At 60.9% G+C, this 26,786-nt stretch overlaps 1 protein-coding gene across 1 annotated transcript in view; it reads left to right on the top strand.

Moving 5' to 3' along the window:
* Positions 1–3,016: 3,016 nt before the first annotated feature.
* SARDH (sarcosine dehydrogenase) overlaps positions 3,017–26,786 on the top strand; it is a 58,013-nt gene continuing 34,243 nt past the window's right edge. The window contains exons 1-11 of the mRNA XM_040225638.1: positions 3,017–3,155; positions 3,719–4,080; positions 5,081–5,259; positions 6,605–6,784; positions 7,468–7,591; positions 7,741–7,841; positions 17,014–17,118; positions 18,295–18,424; positions 22,178–22,264; positions 22,562–22,652; positions 26,627–26,768. Coding sequence (XP_040081572.1) covers positions 3,747–4,080; positions 5,081–5,259; positions 6,605–6,784; positions 7,468–7,591; positions 7,741–7,841; positions 17,014–17,118; positions 18,295–18,424; positions 22,178–22,264; positions 22,562–22,652; positions 26,627–26,768 — 1,473 coding nt within the window. The 5' untranslated portion in view covers positions 3,017–3,155; positions 3,719–3,746. The remainder of the gene's footprint in view (positions 3,156–3,718; positions 4,081–5,080; positions 5,260–6,604; positions 6,785–7,467; positions 7,592–7,740; positions 7,842–17,013; positions 17,119–18,294; positions 18,425–22,177; positions 22,265–22,561; positions 22,653–26,626; positions 26,769–26,786) is intronic.

Genomic DNA, 26,786 nt, shown 5'->3' with positions numbered 1-26,786 from the left:
TGCTTGGGACGATTTTGCAACAGCTGCTTATCTTTGAGCACGGAGCCAAGAGAGGTCTGGGCTGCCCGGCCTGTGTCCTGGGGCTGCAGTGACCAACTGCGTGTGTGCCCCGTGTCCTCCGAGGACCTCACCACACTACTCTCTGGCCCTCTCTGACCCCTCCACCCTGCCATGCGTGGAGGACAGCCCTGCCTCAGGTGGCAGGGGCCAAGCCTGCTATCCACTGAGTGTCTGGATTGGTGTCCTCTGTGCCCTGGACCCGAGCACCACCCCTGGGGAGCCTCTCGCTGGTGGAGCCGGCCTTCCTCCAGAGGGACCAAGGGAGTGGGTGACAGTCTGTGTCCCCATGACGGGCACTGACGGTGGTGGCAGCGCCCAGGAGGCCGGAGCCCTCTGAGACCACCGCCTCTGAGATGCCCTCCTGGGTTTCTGCTGAAAAGGACCGCTTGCTCAGGATCACTGTCATCACAGCCAGCCTCGTGGCTGCCTCACCCCTTCCTGCCTCTGTCTTCTTCCTGGTCCCTGAGCCCCCAAGGGCAGGGACTGGGTTCCTGGTTGATGCTGGGTCTCCCAGCAGTGTTTTGCATACAGTAGGTGCTCACTGATGGTTGGATGGCATCACCGACTCCATGGACATGGGTTTGGTGAAGGACAGGGAAGCCTGGCGTGCTGCAGTCCATGGGATTGCAAAGAGTCGGACACGACCGAGCGGCTGAACAACAAAAATGCTCAGTAAGTGTAGAGGACAAATTGGCTGCAAGACACTGGACACTCCATGGGAACAAGAGCACAGATATTTGTATTGACCAAAATTTCAATACTGCTTTTATGATCCAGTGGAAGGAAGAAGTCCTGTTTTATCTCAGCACCTCAGGTGGACGTCCTTATTTGTTCCAGATTTCCTCTGGGCATCTTCCGCCTGAGCACAAGCCAGATGCCCTAGACCCAGGGGTAGACTGCAGGCTCTGGTCTGGCTCCCCACTAGCTTGCTGTGTGACCCTAGGCAAGCTGACTCCCCTCTCTGGGCTCTGGTGCCCCCGACGGCCAAATGGAGGCAGGCATCCCTGCCTTGGGAAGCTGATCGCTGTGCAGGGGAAAGCAGAGGCTTAGGGGTGGCTCGCCCAGCAGCAGAGTCATCTGGGAACTCCAAAGGGCAGAATGCAGATGGGCACTGTCGAGTGGCCAGGAGTGGGGTGGGGGGCAACCCAGACTTCCTGCCTCCAAGGGCAGCAAGCACCCCTCCCCTGGGGGTGAGCAGCTGAGGCTGGACAGGCTGGTCCGTGCTAAGGCCCTGAATCTCCCGACCAAGGAGCGCCGGCCGGCCCCAGGCTCCTGTTGACCCAGCTCCTCCCGCCCTTTCTGGTGCGAGAAGAATGTGGCGGGCATGGGCAGATGGGGGTGCACGGGCTCACCTGTAGAACCCCGTGACCCCTGTTTTAGGGATGAGGAGCTGAGGTCACCTGCCCCACGTGCAGGCTTAGCAGGGTCTTAGGGTTCACAGCTCTGCTCTGCTGCACTCAGCACGGCCTGCTCCGCAGCTGCCCAGCCAGCTGGCCTCCAGGACGGCAGGCGGTGGGCGGTGCGTCCTGCCCCCGCGGTGGGCGGGCCAGGGGGCTGGCAGAGGGCCTCTGGGGCCAGGGTAGGAGCAGGGGCAGGGGCCGCCCCGGTTCCTGTTTGGCTGCTGCTGGGAAGGAAGGAGGTGACGGCACCGCTGGAGCCACTGAGCCAGGCGCTGGCAGGCCCCTTGGGGCCTCGGAGCTCTCCGGCCGGAGGTACACCCCTCGGGCGGGCAGGCCCCGGTCCCTCCCCTGCCAGCGGGGCGGGACAGGCCTGGAGCTGGCTGGGCCTCCTATTGCTCTGGCTGCAGGGACCCTCGGGCTGGGCAGGCACAACCATGGGACTCGGGGGGTGGGGGGCGGGGGCCTGGGCGCCCTCACAGCCCCCCTCTCCTGGCAGAAGCTGGGTCTGGTGCCTCCCTCACCACCCCTCCTCCGACTGCCTTCGAGGAGGGTGTCCCTGGGGCTCCACCCGCTCTGTCTGACCTCCAACCCTGGCGATGATGGCCAGGCTCAGCTGGGAGAGAGCTGGAGAGGGCAGGAGAGGGGGTCAATGGTGAAGTGGCTGCCCTGGCCGGAGGGCACCGGGCCATCCCTGGGGGCGGGGGCCGGGCCCGCCCGGGTGGGAGAGCGGGGCTGGCTGCGGGTGGGGAAGGGGCACTTGGCAGCTTCCCGGGCCAGAAGCCTTGGCCATGGTGCATCAGGAGGGAGGAAGGAGGCCAGGCCGGGGGCTGGGCAGGTGTATGCTGGGCAGTGCCGCGTGGCCTGGGTTGGTGGGAGGGGGGTGGTGGGTGCCCGGCCTTGGGAAGGTGTCCTGAGCACCCACGTGATGCCGAGTCTCCACCAGCAGGAACCACTGCTGGAGGCTCCTGGCAGAGTAAGGTAATCCCAAGGCCACAGGGAAGTGCAGACACGTGCCAGGAGTCCTTCTCTGTGCCTGGGAGCAGGTAGGCAGAGCTGGCAGAGGGACTGGGGTGACCTGCCCTGCCCTCCAACCTCTCCAAACCCCAGAGCCCCTGCCATCACCCCTCCCTGCTCTTCCTTCTGCCCCCAGCCCCCAGAAGGGCGGGAGTCTCTGTGGCGGGGGAGGGGCAGCCCTGACCACCTGGGAGCCCCGGTGCCTGCTGGGGTGGAGGGGGAAGGGAGGGAAAGGAGGCAGCAGTGGGCACCCCCAGCCTCTGCCCCCCTCAAACCAGCCCTGAGAGCTCAGGAGAGGGCAGGACAGCCAGCAGGTGCAGTCACACGGTTGCTCTGTGACCTTGGTCACCTTGGCCAGCTTCCTTGGGCCTCAGTCCCCCCCCTCAGTGAAACGGGGACAACAGTCGTCCTGATTTTAGAGCAGAGAGAACATGTGTTCCCAGCTTGCCGTGTAGTGCACGCTCGAAAATGCAAGTGGACTTCGTTAATTGATCGGCTGATTGACGCCGTCAGGGTTATTAATGCAGGTACAGGAACCCCCCCAGGACCACAGTTTCAGCCACATCCCTCTTACCTCTCCTGCTGACCCACAAGTGGGCCCGGGGCCCCTCGGAGCCGTCCTGCCCCCCCCAGGACCCTCTCCCAGGGAGACCTCGCCTGCACCTCCTCTCTCCTCAGGAAGTGGGCTCCCACTCACTGTCTTCTTATAACTGAGAGTCTTCTGGCTGAGGAGGGCTGGGAGGGCTTCCTGAAGGAGGAGGGAGGCAAGGTGAGCCCTGCAGGCTATTGCGAGGTCACAGAAGAGCTACCCACCCTCCAGATTCAAGACGGCCCAAGGGAGCCAGAGGCTGGAGCCCACTGCCTTCTTCACCTTCTGCCTTGGGTCCCGAAGGGCTGTGGGGGCCAACATGGCAGAAATAACTTCTGTGTGGGGTTGAGATGGGACTTCCCCCGGAGGGCATGTTGAACGTAGGCTGGAGGGTTGGGTTCCTGGCCTTGTGACCCCTGCCACCCCACCGTGGTCCTGTCTCAGCATGAACACCGTCCCCTTCTCCCCAACCGTGGTCTTCCCTGGGCCCAGCCGGAGCCTGAAGCATACAGACCCCTGTACACTTGGGCCAAAAAATGGAGGGTGCACGTATGCCGTGGGTGGGTGTCAGGAGGGAAGCTGGAGGTTCGCAGCGTGCGGGGCCCAGGGCCCACTGCTCCCCTCCACATCCAGGCAGCCCCGGCTCTCTCCCCAGCTCCCCACGCTGCTGAAGCTGACTCCCCATGGCCTCGCTGAGCCGAGCCCTGCGTGGCATGGCAGCCACCTGTCCTCGCTGGTGCCCTGCCCCGGGCCGGGGGCTGAGACCCCTGGTGAGCGGGGCTGGCCCCACCTCTGAGAAGAGCGTGCCGTACCAGCGGACCCTGAAAGAGGCACAGGACGCCTCAGCGGCGGCCCGGGGCCCAAGCCAGCCCCTGCCTGGCACAGCCAGCGTGGTGGTCATCGGCGGGGGCAGCCTGGGCTGCCAGACCCTCTACCACCTGGCCAAGCTGGGCGTGAGCGGGGCCGTGCTGCTGGAGCGGGAGCGGCTGACCTCCGGGACCACCTGGCACACGGCAGGTAAGGGTTGGGGTGCAGGCAGGGGCGGGAGGGACTGGACCCACTGAGGGGCCAGCCCTGGGCTGACCAGTAGGACGCTTGCTGAGCCGGAGGGAAGGCCAGGGAGGACAGAGGCGGGCTCGGTCTGAAGGTGGCCCTGCGTGTCCCTGAGTCTCGGCAGAGCTGTGGTGGGAAGGAGGGAGCGGATGCTGACTGTGGGCCCTGCATGGGGTCGGGGGGGCAGAGCTGAGACCAGAACTGGGGGCCCAGGCAGCTGTCTGCTCAGAGTACAAGCCCTTTCTCCGGATGGAGCCCCCGTGATGAGGGGCATCCACGCGGTGCAGAGGATGGATGGGGGAGGGACCACCAGAGATGAGGCAGAGAGGCGTCCTCAGCAGGCACCACGATCCTCAGCACCTGACCGGTGTGCATGTCCCCAGGGCAGCCAACCTTCTGCCTTAACCCTGCGTTAAGATCGGCAGCATCTGTGGGGCAGTCACTCCCGCTTTGGCCGATACAAGCATGACGGCGCCGAACGTGGAGCTGGGGAGAGATTCAGAGGGCACTGCCTCCCCACCGTCACTTCTTCCTGGGCCGGCTGCTCCCCAGGGCCCGCTCAGAAGGGGTCCACTCTGTGGGGAAACTTCAGTCGGTCCCGGGACCCCCTCACCACCTGCCCTGAGATCCTGGGCACAGAGCCGTTTGGTGCCCTTTAATTTCACCATGCAACAGTCCAGCCTGCCTCCCCGGGCCGCCGTCGCCCTGTGCCCGGCTCTGCCCACAGCGGGTGCCCGATAAAGGGGGCCTTTGGTGTTGTCTTTGAGCTGCCCGAGGGCCGTGTCCTGGGACTCAGCGTTGGCCCTGTCGTTTCCTGCTCATGGCCTCTCGGGGCCATCTCCATGGCCTGCAGGGATGCTCCAGGCCTGCAGCCTGATATTTGGGAGCCCTGGCCTGCTGGGGGAAGGGGGTGCAGACCCTCAGTGAGGCGCTGACGGCGCCCTTGCCCACCGGCTCCTGCCAGGACTGCTGTGGCAGCTGCGGCCCAGTGACGTGGAGGTGGAGCTCCTGGCGCACACGAGGCAAGTGGTGAGCCGTGAGCTGGAGGAGGAGACGGGGCTGCACACGGGCTGGATCCAGAACGGTGGCCTTTTCATCGCGTCCAGCCAGCAGCGTCTGGATGAGTACAAGAGGCTCATGTCGGTGGGTGCGCCCCCGCGGGCGGGGGTGGGCAGCGGAGTGCAAGGGAGGAACCCCGGCAGATGTGGCTCAAGCCTCGTGCTTCCTCGGCTGGGCTGGGCCTCCTGCGACAGGCGGCTTTGCCTTTGAGCCTCGGCATTCTCACCTTTGAAATGGGATCCTGTTGAGGAGCACGGTTCTGCTGAGCCTCGGAGGAAGAAGAGGCCCAGTGGATGGGGGTTGCCACCACGCGTGGTGCTCCCGGGGGTCAGGCTGAAGGATGAACCCGCACAGCCTGGGAGGCAGGGACCGCTCTTCCCCCAGCTCTGCCGGAGATGCTTAGGGAACACCGTTGTCAGGGAGACGGCAGAGGAAGCCTTACCCCGTGGAAAGCCCGCTGTTGGGGTGGAGTGTTGGTCCTTCACCCAGAGCAGCCAGGGCTGGCCCCCACATTCCAGGGCATGGAAGGGACGGGTTTCTCCAGCGATGCATCGGTTATCGAGCACCAACTGTATACTGGCGAGCAGAACCAGCTGCGTGGGTAGCGGAGGCGCACTGTCGCGGGGACGCCGTGTTCCTCTGAGTGCCCCGGCGGAAGCAGCGGCAGCTGGTTCTCACAGCAGGGCGGGGGATCTCTGGGGTCAGGAGGTGGTCTCGTTCTGCCTCCTCCCACCACCTCTTCCCCACGCTAACCCACTCATCAGCTGGGACGGGTCACCTTTGGGGGTTTCAGCTCAAGTTCGGAGCGAAGTCTCTGCCACCTCTCAGTCAGGATCCTCCGAGAGGGAATCTGATTGGCTCAGCTCATCTCTAGTGGGGCTGGAGAAGGAAATGGCAACCCACTCCAGTATTCTCGCCTAGGAAATCCCATGGACAAAGTCTGGCCTGGTGGGCCACAGTCCATGGAGTCAGACACGACTTAGCCACTGAGCACATCTCTGGTTGGGCAGGTCCCGATGGGCGGATGCCTGCGGACACTTGATTGGCTGCCCGTTGACCAATGAAATGCGTCAGGGGTGTGGTCTGTCATGCAGTTGGATCCTGGGGCCGAGGACCCTCTGGTCTCTGGGGAGCCGGTCTGACCAACACACCTGGTTCAAGCCCCAGATCTCAGACCTGTGGGGATTATTTTATTTATTTTACATAGTAAGTCCTTATGTGCCCGGCCCCCAGAGACTGCTTCTGAGCACTGCAGAGGTTCCTTACTCTTCCTCGGAGCTGGCCCAGGGGACAGGAGCTTCCCCAGGCATGGCTCACAGTTCCTGGGGGTGCCAGGGTCAAAACTGACCCTTGGAGGCCCAGACGGGGAGGCGAGTGGCTGGAAGGGTCTGCCCCACCCCCAGGCTTACTCTCCTCTGCGTCCCCCTAGCTGGGCAAGGCCTATGGCATCGAGTCCCACGTGCTGAGCCCCGGGGAAACCAAGGCTTTGTATCCGCTGATGAACGTGGAGGACCTCTACGGGACCCTGTACGTGCCGCACGACGGTACCATGGACCCCGCCGGCACCTGCACCAGCCTCGCCCGGGCCGCCACCGCGCGGGGGGCGCAGGTACGACCGTCTCCCGGCCCTGGGCCCCCCGCTCCGAGCCTGGCCGTCCTGCCCAGGAACACGAGCTCCCTCTGCGCTGAGACCACGGGCCGGCGGGGACCGGAGCCCCTGACCCTCTCCTGCCCAGGCTGGCAAGCCCCTCCGGTCTGTCCAGATGTCTGTTCTCCCCGGAGGCCCCACCCTGCTGGGATAGCGAACCTGCCCCAAATCTCTTCTCCTTATGTCTTATCTCCTTTTGACTCAATTCCACACGTAGTTGTAGGAAAAATTAGAAAAGACAAATAAGCAAGGAAGAAGACATGGAAAAAGTTGAAGAAAGAAGAAAAGAGAGTCGCCCAGAGGCCCCCAGTGTTGACACTCATGTTACTGCGAGTATTTTTCTCTGAAGTAGACAAAGCTGAACTGAACTTCACGCGACCTTTGAACCGCAGCATCTGCCAGTCCCTTGAGCCCTCCTTTTTCTCTTTCAAGTCTCTGTTTAGGGGGACAGGGTCTCCAAGTCAAGGAGCACGGAGTCGGTTCCCGCCCTGTGCTCAGTCCCATATCCCCGATGGGGCCACATGAAGCCTGCCTGAGCAGAAGCAGGGGTCCCGGGTCCCGACCGGGCTGGGGGTGGTGAGAGGGTGGGCGGTCAGCCCTCCGAGAGCTGGCGTGGCTTGGAAAGCAGCTCCTCTCACTCCCAGGTCATCGAGAACTGCCCGGTGACTGGGATCCGTGTACGGACGGACGATTTTGGGGTGCGGCGGGTTGCAGCTGTGGAGACAGAACACGGCTCCATCCACACCCCCTGTGTGGTCAACTGTGCAGGTGGGACGGTGTTTCTCCTGCCTCCCGAGTGGCCACCCTGACTGTTCCCAAAGCTGGCCTTGCTTAGGGGTGGGGGCGCCCAGTGCCCACCTGGCTGGCGGCCCCCGCCAGAGGCCGGCAGGGTTCAGCTGCCTGTGCTCTGCCTGCAGGGGTGTGGGCGCATGCTGTGGGCCGGATGGCTGGCGTCAAGGTCCCGCTGGTGGCCATGCGCCACGCTTACGTCGTCACCGAGCGCATTGAGGGGATCCAGGTGAGTAGCTGGCCCCCGGGCCCGCATCAGGCTGCGGGAGACTGGCTCGTGGTGGCCCACGGGCCTGGCTCTGACCCCACACACGCACGCTGAGCATCAGTGGCCCCATCTGTAAAATGGACCTCCTCGTGACTGGACGCCCTGGGCAGCATGAGGGTGAGGAAGTGGCACAGCTGTAACCTGAGGGTCCCGCGCCCCCCTTGCCTTCGTGGCACGGCTCCTCACTGATGCCAAGCCTGTCATACTTGGTGCAGCCAGCCTGACGTTGGCCATGTCCCATGCCCCGGGTGTTCCTGGGAACCCCTGAATGTTCGTGGGTCCCCAAATATGCTGTGGGTGCCAGTCTCAGAGGACAGTGATCCACAGCCCTGGGACCCTCCCGGGGAGCCCTGGAGATCCCTCTGCCAGGGGAGGTGGGAGGGGGGCGGGGAGAGCTGTGGGCCCTCTCCCGTCCTGGGGGCTTCCTGTCGTCCTGTCGTCGACCATGCCTCTTTCCCTCCACGCACCTCTCCCGGCTCCTCACGCCTCCATCTAGTCCCCTCCCTGTCCATCCCTTTGCTTACGTATCCCTCTGTGCCTGCGCCTGTCTCTCCCTCCGCCCACCCATCTTTCCTCCACTCACTTCCTCTCTGTCCATCTTGCTTCCCTGCATCTGCTCATCCCTCCTTCCATCCCTCCCTCCCTCTAGCCCGCCGTCCACCCCTCCGTCCATCCGTCCACCCATCCGCTGATGGACCTGTTCACCCACCCATTCACCTGCCCATCCTTCCTCCCCCGTACCCACCCGTCTGCCACTCCCCGACCCATTCCTCCATCATCCGTCCATTTATTCACACATATAACCAACCCACACTCCCCGCCACCCTCTCCGTCAAACATTGAGATTGACTGGGTAAGCTCTGTGCTCCAGGCCCTGTTCTAGAAGCTGGGGCTGTAACAGAGATAAGAACCTAGTTCTTGCCCAGGTGAGCTGGCAGCGGGAGGTTACGAACAAGTAAATAGACATTTATTTTCAAACGGGCTGGCAAGCACCGGGGCTCCAGGGACCCACAGCCTGTGGACCAGGGTGGTGCCCTGGCAGAGACCACCGTCCAAAGGGTCTCCTGAGACATCTAAGGGGAGGCAGAGGGGAGATAAGGGGAGGAGGGGAGGGCGCAGGGCACGGCAGCTGGGGAGGAGCAGGCGGTTCCGAGGCGGGCCTGGGCACGCGGGTGTGGGTAAGAGATGGGGCTGACCTTGATTAGGGCCAGGCCCCAGCAGGGAGGGTCCCGGGAGCCTCGCCCCTGCCCTGGGCGAGCCTGGCTTCCGTCTGCTCACCAGGCTGGCCGCTGGGTGAGCCCTGTGGTGAAGGGGGTGGGCAGCTGGGGCGGGACTGAAGCCTCTACCCTCTCCCGCCCCCATCTCCCGACACCAAGTTCCCTTACTCGTGCATGGGTTTGATATGATTCAGCACATTCCTCCTGAGGGCTGCGGTGTGCCACGCACGGTGAGGCATTGGGGAAAGAGGCGGTGTCAGTGGGACAAGCCCCTGGCCCTGGTTCCGAGGGAAATATCTCCGGTGGCCGCCAGGGGTCACCTTCTGACCGCTCTGGACTGTAGAAGAGAAAGTAAAGCGAAAGTCACTCAGCCTCGTCTGACTCTCTGCGACCCAGGCCAGGCTTCTGGAGTGGGTAACCCTTTCCCTTCTCCAGCAGACCTTCCCAACCCGGGAACTGAACCAGGGTCTCCTGCATTGCAGGCAGATTCTTTACTAACTGAACCAACAGGGAATGTGTGGATGGGGGCTGGGCTAGAGCTGGGGACGGGTCTGGGCAGACGAGGGCCATATCCTGGTGGGGAGGAAGAGGGTCACAGAGCATCCACGGAGCCCGGGACGGAGCCTCAGCCTCTCCGCGCCCCGATGCGCGTGATGTCTGGCTTTGAGGCAGCTTCAGGGAGAAGCAGGGCAGCGTGGACCCTCCCTGAAATTTTAAGATCAGCGCCACACTGGGTTTATTCATGTTACTTGCAAACACTACCATCTCCCAGAGACCTCTGTGCTTCTGGGAACCCCAGGCTCCACCCCAGGGAAGGGCCACCAGCCCCAGAAACTCTTAGACTCTTTGTAGGAGAAGAGAGGAGATTCGGGGCTAGGGGCCAAGTTCCCCATGCTCCCCTCCACGTGGGGAGTCTGGGAGGCCAGCCTCTCCTGAGGTCACACCTGGCAGCCTGAATCTGGGAGAGGAATGGGCCCCTGACCCTGACCTCCCACGTGGTCTGACCCCTTGGTGAGTCAGAGGACAAGCTCGCTTAGGCCAAGGCAGCTCCTGTCGTCAGGCTCTGGGGCTCATGCTGGGAGGTCCCTGACACCTGGGCCTGTTTATGGATGGTCAGGAGACTCCCTGACAGTGGACAGTCTTGTATTGTGAGGGGCCAACTGCCCAGGTCTGGGCCTCACAGTGTTGGGGGCCTGGACGCCCCAGGCTTCTGGTGAGGGCTCAGGGTTCAGCCCCCTGGACCACGTGCCCTTCTCCTTTCTTCCTGGGGGACCAGGGGGCTGGGCTGCCCCAGGGACCCCAGTTCTAAGAAGCCGTGCCATCCTGGGTCTTAGCCGAACACTGTCCTCACCTCCCCTGTGACCTCATCCAGGGACCTCTCTGGATGTGGTCTCTGCGTCCATCAAACACGGTGGCCCAGATGCCGTGTGATGGTCTGGCATCCCCACTGCCTTCCACCTACTGCTCTGCTGCGGCGGAGCCGTGGGAAAAGGCCCAAGCTCGGGGTCTGCATCCCGACCCCCTCCATTAGCCAGCCAGGTGAGCCGAGGTGCTGCCAGAGCCTCAGTTTCCTCTTCTGCAAAATGGGTTTAAAACTGTTTAGGGCTGTGCTGAGGGAGGAACCAAGTGGTGGGCTGAAGGGCTGAGCACAGTGCCTGGTACATCGCAGTGAGGACTGCCGTGACTGTGACAGAGATCGTCGGACGGTCCAGGCAGCGAGAGCCTCAGAGAACTGGGAAGCCTGGAGCCATCCGATGGGCCTCCTGGAGGAAGCAACTGGCAGGATTTGAACGAGGGTGGGGCCAGGAGCAGCGGATGGAAGGGGACGGGCTGGGATCAGGAGTGTGACCCCAGTGGCACTGGGGCCGCACCTATAGGGTGGGCTTCTGGAGGGAGGGGGCAGCAAAGGGACCCCGTGGACACCTTGGGCTGAGCTGAGCCCATGCTGGGCTCTCTGTGGCAGCTGGGGCCTTGCACGGCCAGGAGGGAGGGACACTGATCCTGCTGGACAGATGCAGGGGCTGTCCTGACCACCAGGTGTCCCCAGTGTCCCGCTCTGCGGAGCCCCAGCATTTCGTGTGTTTTGGTTTTGGGGTAGCAGGGACAACAGAGATAACGAGATCACTGGTTCTCAAGTGCTCGTTACCGAGAGTTCCCCGTGCGGCCCCTGACTGCAGCTCCTCAGCGCAGACGTCCTTGTCACCGTGCTCAGAGGAGCCAGGCGGCCCGCAGACCAAAGGAGGAGGCAGGGCCCCTGCCGGGTGGTCCCTTTTGGTCGCTGCGTGTCCTCAAAGGTGGGGTGGAGGGCTCACACCTGAGGAGTCCATCTCCAGGGTCGAGGTTGCTGAGAGCCAGCTCAGTGCCTGGGGCCTGCAGGGGAAGCGAGCCTCCCCTCACTCCCGCTCGCTTTCTGACATGGTCTTACTTTTTGCTCGTTCACTTGTTGGTTAAACCCGCAGTCAGTATTTGCAATGTGATGGCAGTGAAAACGTCGTGAACTCCTGAGCAAGCAGAGTCCAGCTTCTTGTGTTTCCTGGAGTTACTAGAAATAAGTGTGTGTTTCCAGCGGTTCAGTTTCCCATGTAGCTGTCATTAATTCTTCCTATCTACATGGCTCAAGGGTAAAGAATCTGCCTGCCGATGCAGGAGAGGCAGGGGATGCAGGTTCGATCCCTGGGTTGGGAAGATCCCCTGGAGCAGGAAATGGCACCCCGCTCCAGGATTCCTGCCTGGGAAATCCCAAGGACAGAGAAGCCTGGCGGGCTACGGTTGCATGGGGTTGCAGAGTCGGACACGACTGAGAGACTGAAATGAACCGAACTGAACGGAACCTATCTATCTATCATCTGTCTATCACCCATCCACCCATCCGTTATTGATCATCCGTCTGTCACTATTACAGTCATCTGTGTCTATCGTCTAGCTGTCATCTATATCTGTCTAACATTATCTTTGTGCCTACAGCCCCATTCACACGATCAGTCCCCATTTCCCACGCCACCCTTAGCTTAGGTAGTCACTAATCTGATTTCTCTCTCTATGGACTTTCCTGTTTTGGACCTTGAATGAAATGGAATCACATGATATGTGGCCTTTATGTCTGGCTTCTTTCACTCTGCATGACGTTGTCAAGGTTCGTCCTCTTAGTACGTATGTCAGAATTTCGTTTCTTTCTGCGGCTGAATAGTACGCTCGTGTAACCCGTAATGTATTCCTGCTTTCATCTGCTGATGGCCGTTTGGGGTGTTTTCACTCTTCGGTTACCGTGGATTATGCTGCTGTGAACACTCATGTACAAGACTTGTGTGGACGTATGTTTCCCTCTCCCTCGGTAGACACCTTGAAGTGGAATTGCTAGGTTCCAGGGGAGCACCGCTAACTCCGTGTTCAGCTTTTTGACTGTCAGGCTGTTTTCCAAGGAAGCTGCACTGGTTTACATTCTCAGCCTCGGTGTGTGCGGGTTCTGACTTCTCCACGTTGTCAGCAATCTTTGTTACTGTCTTTCTCTTTCTAGCCGTCATCGTGGGGGTAAAGTGGTATCTTGTAGTTTTGAGTTGCGTTTCCCTAATGACTAATGATGGTGAGCATCTTTTCATGAGCTTATTGGCCTTATGTTTGTTTTTGGGGGGAAACCACTATTAACACACTTTGCTCATTGTTCACTGGATTCTCTTTTTTAATTAAAAAAAATTTAAACTTTTTTGGCTGCATGGAAAGTGGGATCAATCCTGTCCCCCTGCATCGGAGGAATGGAGGCGTAACCACTGGACCACCAGGAAAGTCCCTGGATTGTCTTTTTATTAAATTGTTTCTAATTTTTACAGTACAAGTTTCACACTTCTTTCTTAAATTCATTTTTTAATTAAATTTTTTTGGAGTATAGTTGCTTTGGGCTTCCCTGGTGGCTCAAACGGTAAAGAATCTGTCTGCAATGCAGGAGACCCAGGTTCTGTCCCTGGGTGGGGAAGACCCCCTGGAGAAGGGAATGGCAGCCGTCTCCAGTGTTCTCACCGGGCGATCTCGATGGACAGAGGAGCCTGGGGGGCTGCAGTCCAGGGGTTGCACAGAGTCAGACTTGACTGAGTGACTGACACACAGTTGCTTTACAACATAGTGTGAGTCTCTGCTGTACAGCAAAGCAAATCAGCTACGTTGCTGTTCACTCGCTTAGTCGTGTCCAACTCTGCGATCCCATGAACTGCAGCACACCAGGCTCCTCTGTCCTCCGCTATCTCCCAGAGGTTGCTCAAATTCGTGTTTACTGAGTCGGTGATGCCATCTAACCGTCTCATCTTCTGCCATCCCCTTCTCCTGCCCTCAATCTTTCCCAGCATCAGAGTCTTTTCCAATGAGTTGACTCTTCCCATCAGGTGGCCAAAGTATTGGAGTTTCGGCTTCAGCATCAGTCCTTCCAATGAACACCCAGGACTGATCTCCTTCAGAATGGACTGGTTGGATCTCCTTGCAGCCCAAGGGGCTCTCAAGAGTCTTCTCCAACACCACAGTCCAAAAACATCAATTCTTTGGCGCTCAGCCTTCTTTATAGTCCAGCTCTCACATCCATACACGACCACTAGAAAAACCATAGCCTTGACTAGACGGACCTTTGTTGGCAAAGTGATGCCTCTGCTTTTTAATATGCTATCTAGGTTGGTCATAACTTTTCTTCCAAGGAGCAAACATTTTTTAATTTCATGGCTGCAGTCACCATCTGCAGTGATTTGGGAGACCAATAATAATAATAATAATAATAAAGTCTCTCACTGTTTTCAGTGTTTCCCCATCTATTTGCCGTGAAGTGATGGGACCAGATGCCATGATCTTAGTTTTCTGAATGTTGAGCTTTAAACCAACTTTTTCACTCTCCTCTTTCACTTCATCAAGAGGCTCTTTAGTTCTTCTTCACTTTCTGCCATAAGGGTGGTGTCATCTGCATATCTGAGGTTCTTGATATTTCTCCCGGCAATCTTGATTCCAGCTTGTGCTTCATCTAGTCCAGCATTTCTTGTGATGTACTCTGCATATAAGTTAAATAAACAGGGTGACAATATACAGCCTTGATGTACTCCTTTCCCGATTTGGAACCAGTCTGTTGTTCCATGTCCGGTTCTAACTGTTGCTTCTTGACCTGCATAGAGATTTCTCAGGAGGCAGGTCAGGTGGTCTGGTATTCCATCTCTTGAAGAATTTTCCACAGTTTATTGTGATCCACACAGTCAAAGGCTTTGGCATAGTCAAGAAAGCAGAAATAGATGTTTTTCTGGAACTCTCTTGCTTTTTCAATGATCTAGTGGATGTTGGCAATTTGATCTCTGGTTCCTCTGCCTTTTCTAAATCCAGCTTGAACATCTGGAAGCTCACGGTTCATGTACTGTTGAAGCCTGGTTTGGAGAATTTTCAGCATGACTTTGCTAGCGTGTGAGATGAGTGCAATTGTGCAGTAGTTTGAGCATTCTTTGGCATTGCCTTTCTTTGGCATTGGAATGAAAACTGACCTTTTCCAGTCCTGTGGCCACTGCAGAGTTTTCCAAATTTGCTGGCATATTGAGTGCAGCACTTTCACAGCATCATCTTTTAAGATTTGAAATAGCTCAACTAGAATTCCATCACCTCCACTAGCTTTGTTCATAGTGATGCTTAAGGCCCACTTGACTTCACATTCCAAGATGTCTGGCTCTAGTTGAGTGATCACGCCATCGTGATTATCTGGGTCATGACGATCTTTTTTGTATAGTTCTTCTGTGTATTCTTGCCACCTCTTCTTAATATCTTCTGCTTCTGTTAGGTCCAGACCATTTCTGTCCTTTATCGAGCCCATCTTTGCATGAAATGTTCCCTTGGTATCTCTAATTTTCTTAAAGAGATCTCTAGTCTTTCCCATTCTGTTGTTTTCCTCTATTTCTTTGCATTGATCGCTGAGGGAGGCTTTCTTTTCTCTCCTTGCTATTCTGTTTCTTTGATATCCTTTATCAGGAAGTTCTGTTTGTTCCTAAATATTAACTTTTTATGATGAACGTGTTTTTATCTGTCAAATACTTTTTCTGCATCTATTGAAATAAATTAGTGTTTTCCATCCTTTATTGATAACGGTATATTACCTAGATTGATTGTCAGATGTTAAACCCACTTTGCATCCCTGAAATAGATCCCATTTGGCCATGGTATATAGCCTTTTTTATATGTTGCTGGATTCAGGTTCCTAGTTTTGTGAAGGCTTATTGTTGTTTAGTTGCTAAATCATGTCCGACTCTCTGCGACCCCATGGACTGCAGCAAACCAGACTTCCCTGTCCTCCACTATCTCCCAGAGTTTGCTCAAACTCATGTCCATTGAACCGGTGATGTCATCCAACCATCTCATCCTCTGGATGTTTACATCTATATTCATAACTGTCACAGTCCTCCCCCCGCCCCCCGCGCAAATGTCTCAGGAGATCTGTCAAACAGTCATATTTTCTGCGTATTCATACAGAGCAGAGAGATCATGGAAAGTCTCCCAGCCGCACTCCCCTCCCCGAAGGGCTCTTCGTTCTGATCTTCTCCGTCAGCGTCTGCTCCACGGTCACCCTGAGACCCTCCTCACCCATCTTCTGTTCGTATCTGCTGTTCTGGGTCCACGGCATGCTCTCTGGCCACTTACTGAGAAGGGTACTTGGGGAAATAAATGTTTCTGTGTACATGAACAGTCAAAAAAAATCTTTTTTCTTTCTTACAGTCAATTGATGAGGAACTCTGCCTTTAAAGTCGTCTTCAGAATTTGCTGGATTTTGCCCCAGGTCTTCCAGCCTCCAGGGCTGCTGTTTCTTTATTTAGGACCCACCTGTTCACTTATGTCCCGATGGTCTATTCCAGCACGGCCTCTGTGCGGGCCCGGTCCAGTCACAGGGCTTGGTGGGCACTCGCGGGCCCTTCAGGACTGAGATTCACAGTTTTCAATCTGAGAAGTCATCTTGGCTTTTTGCTTTGACTTTCCTGTGACTCCATTCTCTGTGTTTTCTCTTTCTGGAGCCCCTGTAAGGTAGATGTCAGACCTTCAGGACTGACTTTCTAATTTTCTTACTTTTTCCCCGTTCCTGATTCCCGCACCTTCGTGTGTTTTAGCCTAAGACCTGGAAGATGTTCTTGGCCTTATCCAGTCCTGTCAAACGCTCTTCTCTTTGTTGATGGACCTTGGCGTCAGTGTCTCCAAAAGAATCTCCAGTCTGTTGTCGAGGGGGAACGGCAGCCCACTCCTCACCTCCCTGGAGCCTGGGGTCTCTGGGAACCTTTTCACCAGAGACACGTCCGGGCACCTGTGGGGTGGGGCTCAGGTGTGGAGGGCACGGCATCTCGACAGAGGGCATCCAGGTCCAACGGCTTTGAGGAGACGCTAGTCCAACCTTCTGTTCACATACATACACACTCTCTCTCACACTCACACACACGTGCATACTCACACACATGCACACATGCACACACATGCACACATGCACACACATGCACACACTTACATGTGCTTGGCCACCGCCTGCAGGCTGGGCCTCTGCAGACTGGAGGGAGTAGGCAGGCTGGCAGACTCTCCCCCCACCCCCAGCCCCAGCTGAGGCACGCCCCCAACCCACTCGGCGCCCCCAGCCCCAGCTGAGGCACGCCCCCCGCCCACTCGGCGCCCCCGGGCTGGTGGAGCTCTCCTGTCTGTGCTCTCTGTGGTTTTACCTTTGAGCTGCCCCTCCTCCCCACACCTCTGCCGCCACCTTACGGGGTGTGAGCGGGGGGCTCTGTCCACTGTGTAACCGAGGCCCCAGGTCCACCGTGTCCTCAGGGTCCTACAACGAGGAGGAAGCGCCATGGGCCCCGCAGGGTCTGTGACCCCTGGTGGAGGTGCTGGCCCACCGCCCTGCCCTGCTGACCCCGAGGCCTATATGCTCTGCCCTCTAGAACATGCCCAACGTCCGCGACCACGACGCCTCTGTCTACCTCCGCCTGCAGGGGGACGCCTTGTCTGTGGGCGGCTATGAGACCAACCCCATCTTCTGGGAGGAGGTGAGACACCAAGGCTCGAGGAGGGGTGTGGGGCTGCGTTTCAGAGCTGAGACGCCCTTTTCCGGAGACCCCTGTCCTGGAGCTCTCCCCCAACCTGGGAAGTGGTAGGTTCCCAATCCCATGGGGTCAGACCCATATTTCTCCAGCCCTTAAGAACCTGGCGCGCAGGCAGATAACAGACCCGTGGCCAGCGGAGGGCTGGTCTCAAAGCAGCAGTAGTCAGAGGCTGCAGTGGGGACGCTAGCAGATGATGAAGGCAAGTAAGCCCCCCGCCTGTCAGCAAACGACCCCTGGCCCTCCCCTCCCGCCGGGGCTCTAGCTGTATCTCCCTCCGGCCTGGGCTGCTCTCCTGGCAGCTTCTGGGGTTCGTGCGGGCCCAGCGGCCCCCTCAGCACCCTCAGCCACTTCAACCACATATGGGCCACCCCAGCTCCCGTATTCATGTGCTTAGCCTTCAAATTGAACAATAAAATGACTCCTTTCAGCCAGATACTGTTTTACTTTGGGGAGAAAGAGGAAGACCACGATAAAAGTCTCTGTGCCCAGAGGCTTGTATTCTGGTGGGGAGACCCACAATAAATAAAGAAGTCACATAATTTGGGATGGTGATCTGAACCCTGAGTGAAGTTAACAGGCTGAGGGTAAGCCTAGTGAGACTGGCGTGGAAGGATGTACTTCAGGCTGCGGTCAGGCAGGGCTGGATGGGGGTCTGACATCTGAGTGGACCCTGCAGAAGGAGGGTGGGCAGCAGCTCGCCCGTGGAGGTGAGGGCCCTGCGGTCAGACCAAGCTTGCTTTCCTTGAAGAACCAAAGGAAGGTCAGCGTGGCTGTGGGTCCATGGTGGACGTGGGCAGGGCCTGCTTGTGGAGGGTTTTATGAGACAGAGAGTCACAGGGGGTCTTGGGGGGCTCGAGAGCAAGAAAGGGCCTGATCTGACTTGGGCAAATGGGTTGAAGGAGGGCAACAAGCAGGAGGCCATTGCAACAGCCCAGGGCAGAGCAGAGGGGTCTGGGTCCAGGCAGGAAGGGGGAGCAGACAGGGCCTCTGGGGGTGGAGGAGTGGAGGGAGACAAACAGGGGACCATCTAGACCGTCACCACCTGATGGAGCCAGGCCCTGCCCGGCTCCTCACTCCAGGGGGCGGCTGGCACAGGGCAGCTTCCCCCCACGTCCCCAGGTGTCAGACGACTTTGCCTTCGGCCTCTTCGACCTGGACTGGGATGTGTTCACCCAGCACATTGAAGGTGCCATCAACCGGGTCCCCGTGCTGGAGAAAACCGGGATTAAGTCCACGGTCTGCGGCCCCGGTGAGTGGGGAGGCCCAGAGCTGGCAGCGGGGTGGGAGCTGGCCGCCCGTCCTCGTAAGCCTGCCCCCGGGCCCCAGCCAGGCCTCTGCCCGCCCACCCTCGCGTGAGCCCTCCGGGGGGCCCACCTGGGTTCAGTCCCTGCTGGAACCCAGTGCTTTCAGCTGTGAGGTGGGGCGAGCCCCTCCCAGCACCCAGTGAGGCTGAGTCAGGGGAGCAAGGGCCAAGCTCGCTCCCGATGCTGTTCACTCAGGGCTGCAGGCCCCCCGGGTCGGCCTCGCCCCTCTGCCCCCTGGCCACACTCCCTCCCAGCGTGGAAAGGCCCCACCTGGGGCCTCCCCTCCGGTCCCCAGGAGAGCTGGACCGCAGGAGGCTGGAGCGAAACCAAGCGGCTCAGCTTCTGAGTGCCCGTCTCGGGTGTGCGGGGCACAGGCCCCGACCCTGCCCGCCGGCCGGCCGGGTCAGACCCCAGGCAAGGGCAGACTGGGGCCAAAACCACTCGCTTGCTGTGGGAGGGCCAGCCGGCCAGACTACACTGCAGACGTTCAAAGTGTTGTGACGGGGGTCACTCAGAATGCAGCGGGGAGAGGGGCTGCTCCGTGACTGGGCCTGGGGCAGGGTCATCCGAGGGTGGCCAGGGAGTTCAGGGACCCCGGGGTGGGGGGCACCCACGCACGCCGAGCGAGCCATCTGAGCTGAGTCTCAAAGGCTGTGTGCGAACGGAGGAGATTCCAGAGTGAGATACAAGCCCAGGGCCCCGAAGGCGGGCCGTGGTGTGAAGGGGCTCCGCAGTGTCCACTCAGCTCCTTCTGAGCTGAGTGCTGGGAGCCCAGCGGGCTGGTGGGGAGCTCCTGTGTTGGAGGCTAGGCGGAGCCTCTGCGGTGGGAACCCAAGGCAGTGGACTCTGTGCAGGGGAGAAGGTGTGTTCCAGGGTGAGGGCATAGAGGCGGGGGTGGGGGATGAGGCGGCCAGCCTGTGGTCCTGGCAGAGAGAGGGTGGCCTCTAGGCAGAAGAGGGGCCCAAGCCAGCCCTGAGGCCCAGACCTCTCAGGCCAGGGCTCACGGGGGCCTCCGAGATATCACTGGCGCCTCATCTTGGCCAGAGGCAGGCTCTCAAAGCTGGTGGGTACAGGATGGGCCACCCAGAGGGCGCCATGTGGGGCTTTGAGGCCAGGGTTCAGGGTGGGGGAGCGGGCCTGCAGGCACAGACATGCCACCCCATCCTGGCTCCAGCAGAATCACAGCGGTATGCCCTTCCTTCCTGCACGGAGGGGCCCCTTTAATCCTCAACAAAGGCAAGAAGCGGGGAGCGTGTGCCTACCTAGCGGTGGAGAGAGGGTCAGAAAGACAGTTGCCCAGAGAGGAAACTCTGGGTTTGAAGCTCTGCGTTCCTTGAGCCTTGGTGTCCTCGTCTGTGAAATGGGTGGCAGGCCGAGTGAGGAGGGGAAGCCACACGTGAGCTGCAGGCTGGTGGGCAAAGTCGTCCCTGCAGGCCAAGCAGGGAGTGAGGGGCAGGCCAGGCCAGGGGAGGGAGGGGAGGGGTCCCGACACCTAGCCTGTGGCCTGCCAGGGTGCCCGGCCCTCCTGGGCTCCGAGCACACGGGGTCCAGACAGCTGCCAGCCCTGGCTGCTTCAATCTGTTCAGCTCATGAAGGAGCAAAGGCGAGTGGGCAGCTTTCCCAGAAGAGGTAGCTGGGGTCCCCCTGGCCAGCCCAGGGGGTTTGGGGCACAGGATGTGGGGCTCAGGCCGGGGACTCACAGCCCCAGGGCTTCCTGGGCCTGGTGGGGCTGGCAGGGAGAAAGCCAAGGCGAAAGCGAAGTTGCTCAGTTGTGTCCGACTCTTTGTGACCCCATGGACTGTAGCCCATGAGGTTCCTCCATCCGTGGAATTTTCCAGGCAAGAGTATTGCCAGGCCCGAGACAACCCCAGGGAGCATCCTGGCTCTAACGGGGCTGCGGGTCATCGACCTGAGAAGCCACACTGGGAGAATGTGCCTGTCAGGACCCCTGGAGGCTGGTTTCCCAGTGTGAGGAAGGTTCTCTGGGGACACGGGCCTTTCTGCTGGCCGGTCAACGGCCCTCGGCCTCTGGGACAGAAGAGGGAAGTCCCAGGACCCTTGACTTCAGGAAGCGGGAGGCCCGCAGACCTCTCGTTCCAAGGTCGGGAGATCAGAGGCAAGTTTGGGGGCCCCTGTCCCGGGCATCCGGCATCCTCTTGAGTCATTTGTTAAACATCCAGGTGACCTTTGACCCCTAAACTTCCCTCCTGCTAGCTTTCTGCGGAGACTGTTCAGAACATTCTGGAAACATTTCCAGCACTCCCGGAATGCTCATCAGGTCATCCCCAAACAGCCTCACCGGACACCCTCCTGGCCTCCTCCACTTGCCTCTTGCAGCCCGACCTGCACACAGGCCCCCCTGATGCCCCCCCTGGAGGCCTGCCAGGGTCGCTGTGGCCTCCAAGGCCCTCACCGGGGGCCCTGCCCTTCCCTCCGCCCTGCCTCTTCCACCCTGCCCTGAGGCTGTTTGGAAGCCTTCCCAGATCCCCGGGGCTGGTGGCCTCCTCCAGCTCAGATGCTGAGGGTCTGAGGCCAGGCTCGGCCGGTCACCGGCAGGCAGGAGGACAGCGCTTGTGACCAGCGCACGGAGCTTAGGACCCCGTGGGGAGCCCGGGGCCCTGACCGGCCGGGCGGCATCCTCCTCTGTGACCCAGGGTTCTGATGGCGCCGGCACGGTGGTTAGGAGCCGCCCGCCCTCCAGTCACTCCAGACCCCTCCACGTAGCGCTTTTCCCCCAGACACCCTCTTTCTTGCTTACTCATGCTTTGACTCTCTGTCCCTCTCACTCTCCCGGCAGCTCCCCGAGGGGTGGGGCTTGTTCAGTCGCCTGCCACGGCCGAGTTCTGGGCACAGGCTGGTGGGCTGCAAATATTGGTGACCGAGTAACTCACAGTCCTGAGAAGTCCGCGGTCGTCGGGACCATGATCCCTGTTACAGATGAGGGTCCAAGGCTCTCTGAGCCAAGGTCACACAGCCGGGAACCAGGAGAGCAGGGTACAAACCCAGGACTGTGGCTGCCAAGTGCAGTCTTTATCATCATACCAGAGTGGGCAGCAGCAAGAGTACTGCAGCGGGCAGTCATTCCCTTCTCCAGGAGATCTTCCCAACCCAAGGAGTGAACCTGGGCCTCCCGCGTTGCGGGTGGACTCTTTACCGTCTCAGCCGCCAGGGAAGCCCTTTTTAATCATGCTCGAGTGTTCCTCTCCACCCGTCCTAGCCTCTGTCCCCAGCTGGCGGCAGACAGAAGCCAGAGGCATGGTCCCCTCTCTCGAAGAACTTACAGCCCTTCTTTCACTGAGTGAGCATGTATCAAGCACTGATTGTTTGCTGGACCCTGTGCCTTGAGATACGGCAGTGAGCAAACCTGCCCTTGAGTTGCCCGTGATCCAGCGGGCAGGAACGCCTTGCAGTGACACAGCGGGAAGATGGCACAGTGACGGGAAGCCACGTGCTGTGCTGGGGACTCAGGGAGAGGCCCCCCGCCAGCAGAAAGTCACGAGACACACCAGGGCCCCACGAGGCAGAGCCCAGTTCAGGTCATCAGTGCTGAGGACCTCAGCGGAACGTGGCGGGAGCGATCAGGGAGGAAGTGGCCTTGGATGGACTGTCCACCCCCGCCTCAGTTATTGCCCTCTAGGGAGACCCCACCCAGGAGCGTGTGGCCAGGAGGGACCCTCAGGCTCCCCCCTCCCTTTCAGAGTCATTCACCCCGGACCACAAGCCCCTGATGGGGGAGGCGCCCGAGCTCCGTGGGTTCTTCCTGGGCTGCGGCTTCAACAGCGCAGGTGAGTACGGGCAGTGGAGCCTCCCCGACTCCTGCCATCTTGGGAGTGAGGGGCCCAGCTGGGCTCTCCTCCAGTTCTCCGAGCCGCCCCTTCCTGGGGTGGAGGTGGGCCTAGGAGGGCTGTGGCGGGGACAGGGGTGGAGACGGGACAGGCCTGCTAGGAGGAGGCACGTGGCACCCCAGGGGTGAGACCCGGGGCGTAGGGGCTGATGCTGCCCACAGAGGTGGGAGGGGCACGGAGGTGGGGTGCAGGGCCCTGGGGGCGGATTGCAGACCCGCAGCTCTCTGCTCCTGCCAGGAATGATGCTGGGAGGTGGCTGCGGGCAGCAGCTGGCTTACTGGATCGTCCACGGGCGCCCAGAGAAGGACATGCACGGCTACGACATCAGGCAAGTGGCCACTGGGGCCCATGGGCGGGCGGTGGCTGCCCTAGAATGGGACAGCGGTGGTGATGGTTTACTCACTAAGTCGTGTCCAACTCTTGTGACCCCGTGGACTGTAGCCCTCCAGGTTCCTCTGTCCATGGGATTCTCCAGGCAAGAATACTGGAGCAGGTGGCCATTTCCTTCTCCAGGGGATCTTCTCAACCCAGGGATCGACCCCGGGTCTCCTACATTGCAGGCAGATTCTTTACCGATTGAGCTACAAGGGAAGCTGCTAGGATGGGGTGGGGTGGGGTAAATATCCCGGGCTCTTTAGAAAGGAGCCTTCCCTGAAATCCAGAGGGCTTCTTGGAAGAGGTGGCAGTAAGCAAAGAAGGAAGAAGCCAGCTGGGGGAGGGGCGCTGCAGGGTGCCTGGGTTTGGCAAATCCACCGCCCTCTATAGTTTCCAGGACCTCTCGACCCAGTGTCCTGCCTAACCCGTCCAACAGCTCTGGGGTCATCAGTGGGATCCCGTCGTCCCACTTTGCAGATGGGGAGACTGAGGCCGGGGGAGCAGGCTGCCCTGGGATGGGGCTGAGCTGGGATGGTCACTGCTGGGATGCGAGCACGTCTGGGAGGCAGGCAGCCCTGAGTGAGACGTTGGCCGCACGCTTCACTCACGGGGCGACTGGAATAAAGTGGACCCCGTGCAAGCCCGTCCCTCTGTAACCGGGGGTGTGAGGTGCTTGCTGCAGATGCTGCTGGGAGCAGTGAGCGTGTCTGAGTAGGCGGAATGCTCAGCATCAGGTCTGTGCACGAAACACTGCTCAAAGCTGAGCGGAGGCCAGTGCGGGTGCAGGGGCTGCTGTCGGAGCTGGGAGGCATCCGGCTTGCCCACCGCCCTCTGTGAGCTGGAGCAGTGACGCCCCCAGGCAGGGTCGGTGGGGCCGGGCTTCTGGTCCCCAGGTGGCAGTTCCGCTGGCCGAGCACTGCAGGCGGCAGAGGAGACAGCAGCCTGGAGAGGCTTCTGTGGGGGTCCAGCCTGTGGCGCTGTGACGACTCCGGGCAGACGGGCTCCCTGGAGAGACCTCAACTGGCAGGGCTGGAGGTGGTGGTGGGGTGAAGATCGTGCCGGTTCAGCTCGGCGCGCCCCGGCTCCTCTGCTTACCTCGCCCCGTCCTGGCCTGATGGGGACTTTGTGTCCACGGGGGTGTGTCTGCCCCACACACAGACAGGCAGGCATACTCTGAGATCCCCTCCCTGCGACCACCCCTCCCGTGGTGCCTGGCACAGCACGGTCTGCTGCCTCGGAGACAGTCTGGGGCTGTGCCACGTGCTCTCCCCAGAGAGGAATATTCCAGAGACGATAAAGCTGCCCAGAGCCTCAGGGATGGGCCAGTCCCAGCCCCTCCCGCTACAGACAGCAGAGCAGAGGAGCCCTCACGGGAGGTGACTCGCCTGAAGTCACCCAACGCTGGAGCCACAGCTGCCCAGCTCCACGCCTGCAGGCTGTCTGCCGTCTCCCCTCCCTCGGGGGTGAGGCCTCCGCCCTGGGATCTGATGGACCAGGGTGCAGCCTGGGCCTCACAAACAGCCCCCCACCTCCAGGGCTCGCAGACGTGCCCTCCCCACCCAGGGGCTCTGGGCCTCCCTCCCTCCCTGCCTTCTCTCACAAGCGAGACATCAGTGGGAGCATCTTGGGGGCCCCTTCGTGGGTGCGCACAGAACCGCCACCTCTGCCCTGGCCAGCTGGGGCCTTGGGTCACAGGTCGGAGGGCAGAGGGTCCCTGGAGGGAGACCCCCAGAGCTGCAATCTCGGGGGCTGGGGGCTGGGATCTGGCCCGCCCACTCTCCTGGCCCGGGCAGTGCGCCCCAGGAGAGGACCAGCTGAAGACGTCCGACCCCAGCGGTCCCTGACGTGGGACTTGGTGCCCACCCAGCACCATGCCCCGTCCCCACGCACATACTGGCCAGCCACCACCCCCAGGCCAGCTGCCAGCATGGCACCTGGGGCCTCTCGGCACTAATGAGGGGCTCTGCCTCCCCGGCCCAGCGAGGGTGGAGACGGGCTGCAAGGGTGGCGGGGCAGGGAAAGAGGGTGCTGGGGGTAGAGCTGGGGGCCGCGCTGGTCCCCATGCTCAGACACGCAGGGGGTCGGAGCCAAGCCCCGGCCTGCGTCACCTCCTCCTGTTACACATGGCGGGCAGGCTCAGGCACGGAGGTGACTGGGGGTCACCCGTGGGGGAGGCTCCCAGGGCGGACACCCACCTGGTGGCCTCACGGGGGGCGGTGACACCCCCGCTGGAAACCCAGGCAGGCTCTCAGCCACCCCAGCCCCACCTCGTTAGCTGTGCAGCCCTCGGCCAGTTCCCCTCTCTGACCTGGGTCTCCCCATCCGTGAAATGGGGACGGGGGTCCCCTCTCCCAGCGGAGGCGTTTGAGGTTCACGGTAGGGATGTGCCCTGGGGCCTGGCCTAGGCAGGGCCCAGAGCACTGGCCATTGGTTCTAGGAAAGTCGCTGGGGTCCTGGCAGCCAGGAAAGGAGGGCTTGCTCCTTTTATGTCGGGAGGGCGGCTGGATGCTGGCGCCCGGCTGCAGGCCCCTCTGCCCGCCTGTATGCAGGTGGGAAACGGCAGCCTGGTCTATGCGGGCCCTGGGGAGGGGCCCTTGTCCTGCTGACCCCTGTTGGTGCTCTGGCTCAGCAGAGTGCCCGCTCCGGACACCCACGGGCATGCACAGGTGTGGGCAGAAGGCCGGCGGGGCTGGTCCAGATGGGCAGGATCTGGCTGTTCGGGGACCACCCAGCTCTGCCCAGGCCCATCCTCACCTCGGTCCCGGCCACGCCTGGGCCCCACCGCAGACCCCCATCCATGAGCCGCCTTCATGCTGATGCTCCTGGCTCAGTGCAGGTGGGTCTTCTGTCCCGTGCAAGGAGCCAAACCCGGAGCCGCACGGGTGAGGCCGCTCTGAGGACCAGCCCCGGGGTTCTCGCAGCTGGTGCCCAGCCCCGCCCTGGAGCAGAGCCCCTTACCCACATGGTAGCAACCACCGTGAACGGAGTTGGCGCCGAACTCTCACGAGTGTGGTCCCGCTGCCCCGCCCAGACTGGGGCACCGCACAGAGTGGAAGCGCGTGCAAACCGAGAGCCAGGCAGGTGCGACAAGGCCCGGGCGGGGTCCCTGAGGACAGCAGTGTGGTGGGGAGGCAGCCGGGGGGGCGGCGGTGGTCCTGGAGGGCAAGCGAGATGCCCACAGGTGGGAGGGAAGGTGGGGGCTGGGGGGGTGTTGAACTGGGCGCCTGAGGGGTGGGCTGTGCCTAGGGAGGGCAGCGAGGCAGGCAGCCCAGCGGCTGTGCCCAGTCTGGCTCGGGCGGCCCTGCGGTCCGAGGAGGCCAGGCAGAAGGGCCGTCGGGTGGCCCGGCCATTGCGCCCGTGAGCAGGCTGGGGAGGCGCCTGAGCCCTGGGGGCGGCGCCTCTGGACTCGGTGGGAAACGGCAAAGGGCCCGTAGGTGGAGCTGGACACCCCTGGGGGTGGCGTGGCTGCACCTGTTGCCCCCCAGCAGCCAGAGGCGAACCTGCGGGGATCCTGGTCGTAGTGTCCCCGGATGCAGGGTCCGCAGACACAGCTAGGGTCCCCAGACAAGCCTCTGTGCCTCTTAGGGGGTCTCATCTTCACCCTTGTTTCCGCCGAGGGGGGCCTGTAGAGAAAGGGGCGCTCCGTCACACCTGTTGACCCCAGACGCTGAAGACCCCACTGTTAGCCTCCACCAGAAGGTCCGGGCTTCTGGGCCGCTCCCCAGTAGGACGAGGGGCACGGCTCTCCCCCAGCACGACCCCAGCCTGAGGCCCTGCGCCCACGCTCCCTGTGCCTGACGGCTGTGGGGGCTGCAGGCGAGGAGGCTGAGCCCAAGGCTTGGGGGTGCCCGAGGCCCCTCGGGGGGGGACTCTGGGAGAGGGCGAGGGTCCCCCGGGCGGTGACGCGCCCCTCTGCGTTCACCACAGGCGCTTCCACCGCTCTCTCACGGACCACGGCCGCTGGATCCGGGAGCGCAGCCACGAGGCCTACGCCAAGAACTACTCCGTCGTCTTCCCCCACGATGAGCCGCTGGCCGGACGCAACATGCGGACAGGCCCCCTGCATGAGGTAGCCCAGCCCCACGGT

This window comes from Oryx dammah, unplaced genomic scaffold, assembly GCF_014754425.2.
Source record: "Oryx dammah isolate SB20612 unplaced genomic scaffold, SCBI_Odam_1.1 HiC_scaffold_25, whole genome shotgun sequence".
NCBI classification, from domain to species: domain Eukaryota; kingdom Metazoa; phylum Chordata; class Mammalia; order Artiodactyla; family Bovidae; genus Oryx; species Oryx dammah.
This window is presented reverse-complemented; position numbering and strand designations above follow the sequence as displayed.